This window comes from Musa acuminata, chromosome BXJ1-5 (genome assembly GCF_036884655.1).
Source record: "Musa acuminata AAA Group cultivar baxijiao chromosome BXJ1-5, Cavendish_Baxijiao_AAA, whole genome shotgun sequence".
In the NCBI taxonomy this organism is placed as follows: domain Eukaryota; kingdom Viridiplantae; phylum Streptophyta; class Magnoliopsida; order Zingiberales; family Musaceae; genus Musa; species Musa acuminata.
This window is the reverse complement of record NC_088331.1, coordinates 48380588-48387488: the sequence shown is the minus strand read 5'-3', so window position 1 is coordinate 48387488 and position 6901 is coordinate 48380588. Positions and strand designations below refer to the sequence as shown.

Sequence of the window (6901 nt, the reverse complement as noted above, 5' to 3'; positions counted from 1 at the left end):
GTCTAATAAATATATTGTGCATGATAAAATCTGACCACAACCGGTAAAAGCTTAAGCGGTATAACCTAAACTATAATCTGGCTTCCACATGAGGGGGGGGATGCTAAATCTGAGACTTTATCAATATATGATACGAGATGAGAGCAATCTATTCAAATTCCCGCTTGAAACTTGGGTGCAATAAATAAATATTTGTGCAATGTCAAAGCTTTGTTTTGTCATCCAATCAAGACTTTATTGTTGATGATGTCTGAATTAAAATTATATATATATATATATATATATATATATATATTCTTTTATATAAATATTATATAGTGTGCATATACATATATCTCCAGGGAAGACGATGCACAGAATACAGGATCCTGGAAGTAGCCGACTGATCGGGTAGGCCTTCTGCGGCCTTCGTCTTTGAGCTGACCGAAGACTGCAAAAGGAGAAAGAGTTGACACAACCACCGTGGTGTGGTATGATTGACTGGGGGTGGTAGGGGCCGGCCCCTCCCTCCTCTTCCGCGTAAGAATTTATTTTTATCTTCAATCCGTGGTGGTAGCATGTAATAATGTAAATTACATTCCATGGGTCCCTGGCGGCTGTGGTATACCCCACGGCCACATTTTAGAACCGTTGCACGCCGGCCCTTGGATCCCCAATCCAACGAGGTGACGCAACCCGGAGCTTTTGCTGCAGCATCGTGAGGGAGAAGCGCTCGATTGTATATCACGCATGCATAACCATGTAATGTAACTACGCGCGTCTACCGTATACACTCACATAAAACTAATTAATAACCAAACCCCCAACTTCAACTGCTGCCCACAAGTCGCGGTGGTTGGATCTATCTATCTCTCTATTATATATAAACTGCGGTGCCTCAAACACAGGCTCCATCTCATCTCTTATCCCACCTCATTTGCATCTGCACCTTCATCTTCATCTGAAGATCCAAGATGGAGATGCTCGATCAATGTTACACAGCTGCTCATGGCCTACTACTCTCGCCTGCATGCAACCACGCGATGGTAATAGAGCAGCTCAATCGTGCGCATGAGCTCACAAGCCAACTGCAGGCTCTTCTTCTGCCGTTACTTCCTGGCTGTAGCTGGTCGGAGCTTGCTAGGGCTCAGATCAGAGAGATGCAACAGTGCTATACCTCCGCTCTCTCCAGGCTCCAGTCTGATGCCGGTAGCTGCTGGTCAACGCCTTGGGATGTACGCAGCGTTGATGATCGGAGAGGTTCTGGTTATTCTTCGGAGGAGAAAAGGAAGAACTTAGACGGGGACTGGCCTGATAATCGCAAGCGAAGGTAAAACATCAACATAGGATAATAGCATCGATCGATTAGCCTGTTCATCCTTGCATCCTTCCACTTGCTAAATAATCTGCCACATATGGTTTTACTGCAAATGGCAGATTCACCGGCGTCGACTCGCCTATTCCTCTCTCCTCTCCGGCCCATAGAAACATAGCTACGTACTTGTTGCTACATCCTTTGAGAATCTAGATATCTGGGAGCTCAGGTGCTTCTGCGAAAACTCTAGGTTTACGAATCAGCTTTCGTTCATTGTCACCAGTGGGACATCCAGCTTTGACATCTACCAAATTATGGTTCGTTGTCACAATAATACATCCGATGAGGAAACGCGTTTTTAATCTTTAGATTGTTAGACTAATTGGTGTCCGTAGAGACGACATCAGATACTTGTACCCCACACCAATTCTTAATGCTTTCTATCTGGAAAATGAATAGAACCCAAGAAATAGCACAGAGAGTTAGATAGAGGTGGGTTTTGACCCCCTGCAGTCACAAAACCTATTTCCAACCTTCATGTACGGTTTGCCATAGTCACGCACCTCGATTGCTTGGCCTAAAATATCTCGAATAGTTCAATGTAGAAGGAAGTTAAATGGTTGTGATAAAGTTCCATTTAAGATAATATAAATCGAAACAATCTCCTTATGACCTCAAAGGAGAATAAGAAGGGCAAAAAACAGGGATCAAGCAAGCGCTCACGGAAGTTTCAACTTGTTCTTGCAGGAGGAAAGAAAACTCTTACTCGGTAGTCACATCAGTCCAGTATGATGGCCATCAGTGGAGGAAGTATGGGCAGAAGTTGATCCACGGTTCCAAACATCCAAGGTAAGCTCATATTGTTGGCTTCTTTTCTTTAATCCATAAAAATACACACCCCTGTCCACCTAAATTATACTTGAAGCGTTGGAAAGAAAGAAAGAATATGCACGTAGCGTTTGGTCCAGCGTGAACTAAATCTAAATGAGAATCTGAACTGAAATTAATTGGAACCGGAATAAGAAAAAAATTGTCGAAACATACACACGGAGAGACACATGACATATACAAGTCTTTTTTTTTCGCAAGGCTACGCATATACTTTCATACGAAAATTGCTACTCAAAAATGATTTTGATATGCAAACAAATATAATTAATTATATTACTGAAAAGCTCTTCCGCCGAGTTTTTGTCGACTCATCTCATTAGTTGGAATTTCAATTCCCCTTCAGAAAGGGAGTTTCTACATCTCCTCGTGAACGGCAATTGCCATATGATTCTATTTCATAATGTTTCCGATTTCAGTGATGCAATTTCCCTGCTCGCGTGGTTTCCACAATGCATTTCTAATCGGTTCATCCTAAATATACACTTCTCTACAGAAGCTACTTCAGGTGCACTTACAGCACAGATCAAGGGTGCCAAGCAAGAAAGACGGTGCAAAAGGATGATAGCGATGCGGATCCACCCAACTATCTCGTAGTCTATACCATGACACACACCTGCAAGAACGTCGTCGAGACCAACTTCCCTTCCGTGATGGAATCACTTGTTGAAAACTCAGCAGCGTCGTATGACCACCGTAGACCGAGCTCCTTCGTCATCCAAGAGCAGCACCTTTGTCCTCCATTGGCGGCCACGCCCAACCATAGCCAGAGTCGTAGCATCCCATTGTTCGGTGATCAAGAGCTGGTGCATCTGTTACCCTCCGAAGTGACAGGATCAGTTTTCTCCGGCACAATTGATATGAAGGATGGGTTATTGAACTTAGAATCAACGTGGGAATCCCTTGAACTGGATGCATATATGAAGACGATGGTGGAGAGTATGTACTAAGAGATAGCAACTGATCGATGTGTGAGTGAGTGGCATCTTTAGAGTTGGTCGAAGACATGAAACTCACTTATTCTAACTAGTGAATAATCAATTGATATGCTTCTTTTTGTAGTACGAATAATAGTACTTGAATGACGTGTTTCTATTCTAAGATGCTTTACATAATTTTATAAATACGAATCTTGTTTGTATTCTGAGATGTTTGATAGAATATCATAGATGTGATTTTGTTTCACTTTTCTCTTACCAGAAAATAAAAGATGCAACTATTCGGTTCTCACTTGACGAGAGCTTCATCATAAAGTTAACTGTCACTTCCTTTGAGAAAATTATACGAAACATTTATCAACTGATTAAGTTTGCGATGTTTTGAAAGCTCAGCTAATTGCGACGGTGGTTGAAAACTAGTCGATGCATGGTGAAGGATACACGAAAGAACGCAAATAATTAGCCAAAGCGATGGGTGGCCTACCACCTTATCGACAGCAATTCAGCTAATGATCGAAGCGATCAGCCACACCCATGGTACAAGGGTGGGTGAACTCTGCCTTATAACTCGATTACTCTTTAAATTTGATAAGAAAAAATATCATTGATGTTTTTGATCAGTTTGATATGGTTTAGATCAATATACGTAAGATTGTCAGATATATCTCTGAGATAAAAATACCATGAGGTAAAAATACCATACTCCCGAGGTCTCACTGCATGAAGATCGAGGTCGAGAAGGATTTACCGACTAAATCTTTTTTATGCTTAATTAGTATTATAAGATCCTCAAATATTGATTTGAGTAGTTCAAAAGGAGCGAGTTCCTCTCTTTTTTCCTATAGGGTGTGCTTTTATACCTTTGAAGGAGGGGAAGAAAATTTGTAATGGCCTTCTTTTATTATAAAGGAGGAGAAGAGAGTTTAGAATTATATTCCTTATCATAAAAGAGGAGAAGGGGGTTTAGAATTATCCTCCTTGTCATAAAAAGAAAAAGAGACTAGGGTTTAGGATTTCCCTTATTGTCATAAGAAAGCTTATGTTTCTCTATTTTGACTCTTTGTATACGTAGACAGATGGAGGATGACTTAGATCTCGCATGACAATCACATGTCAACCGATCATAGATTCTCTATTATTTGTCCCCTCCTAAGACATGCTTTAAGGCTCTACAAGAGAGATTTGAAATATGATGATCGAATTTTTCTAACATGGGAGTGTTCAGGATCTCATTTTACAAGTTGGGTTTTTCTAATTTAGGTATCTTGGGTACATTAGGCTTGTGCCTCCATCGTAATAGTTTTTTCTTAGCACTGGTCAAGTTTCCTAACTTAGATGCCTTCGACATATTTAATTGTGCCTCCATCGTAGTGAATTTATCTCAACGTCGATCGAGTTTCCAGACTCACGCACCTCAAGCACATTTAACCTATGCCTCTACTATAGTAGATTTATTTAAGCTCCAATTGGATTTTCTGACTCACGCGCCTTAGGCACATTTAGCTTATACCTCTACCGTAATAGATTTATATCGGCGCTAGTCGTGCTTTTTGAGTTATATACCTCAAGCATATTTGGCTTTGCACCTCTACCATTATGAATTTATCTTGGCATGGATCGGGATTTCTCGACATACATATATCAGGCATATTTGGCCTTATGCCTCTACAATAGCGGATTTATCTTGGCACGAGACAAATGATATAAGAGTGAGATAAATATACTTAAAACACTTCGCATATAACATGGGGGACCTATTGGGAAGCTTGAACAGAGTATCACATATACAGTAGAAGAACATAAAACAAAATCCCAAATTTTCTAAAGAAAAATATTTTCGTCATCATACAAAGATTGATGTACAAAACAAAACATAAAATAGAAAAATCATGCATATCAAGAGAGATTTATTATATAAGAATATCATATATTCCTAAATTTTTAGATCTATAGGAGTGGATGAAGGAGGTTAATTATCATCCTCTCTAATAGTGATCCATATGGCAGATGCGATTAAGACACTCCTCAAATTATTACATGATCTTCCTATCCATGTGCACCACATGATCAAGAAGGAGCCAACTCTTCTTGTTGTCCACACACTCTAAACTGGGGCGCTATCGGCTAAGAAGGAGAGGGAGAGAAGAGAATATAAGGTGGCAACTAAAAAGGGTTTAGCTTATACCCCTTTGGTTCCATTATATTTATAGAGGTTCTTGTCAATTTATCCATAATGGATCTTGTCCTATTAGGTACTAAATCTTCATTTAACTATCCAAACATCTTGGATTAATGGATCTCTATCCAATAATCTCTTGTTGGCTTATATTGAGTCTCATCTCGAAGATTCAATAATTCAGGGGTTTACTGGATATTCAATAAGATATGGGCTCCAACGTATATCTCATATCTTAATCTCTACTTATCGTAATACATACCATATATGTGTGACCCTCTAGGCCCAACATTGAGCTAGCCGTAAGTCGTACCTATCAAAAGTCCTTCTAACTAAGTGAATTATTATCTTAATAATAATTCACTTAACTCATCAATTATGAATATACTAAGCCACTGCGTCATAGTCCCCAAATACCATGTATCTATAATCTCTCATATATTTAATATCTCAGAGACCGTATATCGGGTATGGTGCTATCAGACCTATACGGAATCTCCTTGAGTTTCGCTCTAATCAGATTCTCTCGGAGAACTTTTTCTCTCTCAATCTGAATGACCTTGGCTAGCGATTTTCTTAAGCAATAACATATAGGATATTTCTCTCATGACACGAGGACGAATGATCCTCTATTGATACTCAATTGCTATCGAAATGGTTAGCTATCACTCCCGATGATCGGTTGTGCTAGATTTGAAACTTCCAAACGAATAAGTTTGGTATCAAAGAGTGGAGTACTCATACAAGATATCCTTGGTGCTTTATGTCTAAGGATTAAATACATAATTGAGACCGCAGAACTATTGTCAGACGATGAGGTGTCATTAACCATCTAACATTCCGTGAGCATATCAATTAGTAAACTCATTCTCCAATAAGCATCTGCATTGTATTCATAGTGTCTCCACATGAGCAGTTATGAGACTCACTATCTCCATCAAATGGATGGGTATACAATACACAGGTCTATTCGATTATCTTGATGTCCCTCACGTATAACCTATGATTGGAATCACTTAAGATTTATGTTTAAAGACAAATCGATCTCCTCATCACTATCCGATTTTCATTACATAAATTTATGGACATCATAAGATATGCAATAAGCAACATAAAGTAAAAAAAAATATCAATAATAATATATATAAAAGACTGCACCATATATCACACGTGTCATTACTCATGCGATTGACTTATAGGGCACCTATGACTAGCAATCTTTCACTTGACCTAAAGTCAATCACCTATATGTATGATCCCCATTAGACCCTTATGACGCTCAAAGATAATATGCGATGACAGCGTCATCAATGGATCTAAAATATTATCCTTAGATGAAATTGTTTCCATTGCTACATCTCCACGGGCCACGTTTTCTCTGATCAGGTGGAACCTCCTCAGAATATGCTTGGTTTTTTTATGAGACTTGGGTTCCTTCGCTTGAGCAATCATCCAGTTATTATTGCAATATAAGATAATCGACTCCTTACTACTTGACATGACTCTTAGATCTATGATAAGCTTCTTCATCCAAACTCCCTCTTGTGCTACTTCTCTATTCATGGTGAACACACACCCTAAGTTAGACTTGCTATCATCAACATT

At 39.3% G+C, this 6901-nt stretch overlaps 1 protein-coding gene across 1 annotated transcript; it reads left to right on the top strand.

The window, feature by feature from the left end:
- Window positions 1-907: 907 nt before the first annotated feature.
- LOC135675199 (probable WRKY transcription factor 70) lies at window positions 908-3324 on the top strand. Its single transcript, XM_065185474.1, has 3 exons — window positions 908-1309; window positions 2042-2143; window positions 2679-3324. Exons 1-3 carry the CDS (start codon window positions 954-956, stop codon window positions 3130-3132), a joined length of 912 nt encoding a protein of 303 aa, XP_065041546.1. The 5' UTR covers window positions 908-953; the 3' UTR covers window positions 3133-3324.
- Window positions 3325-6901: the final 3577 nt, after the last annotated feature.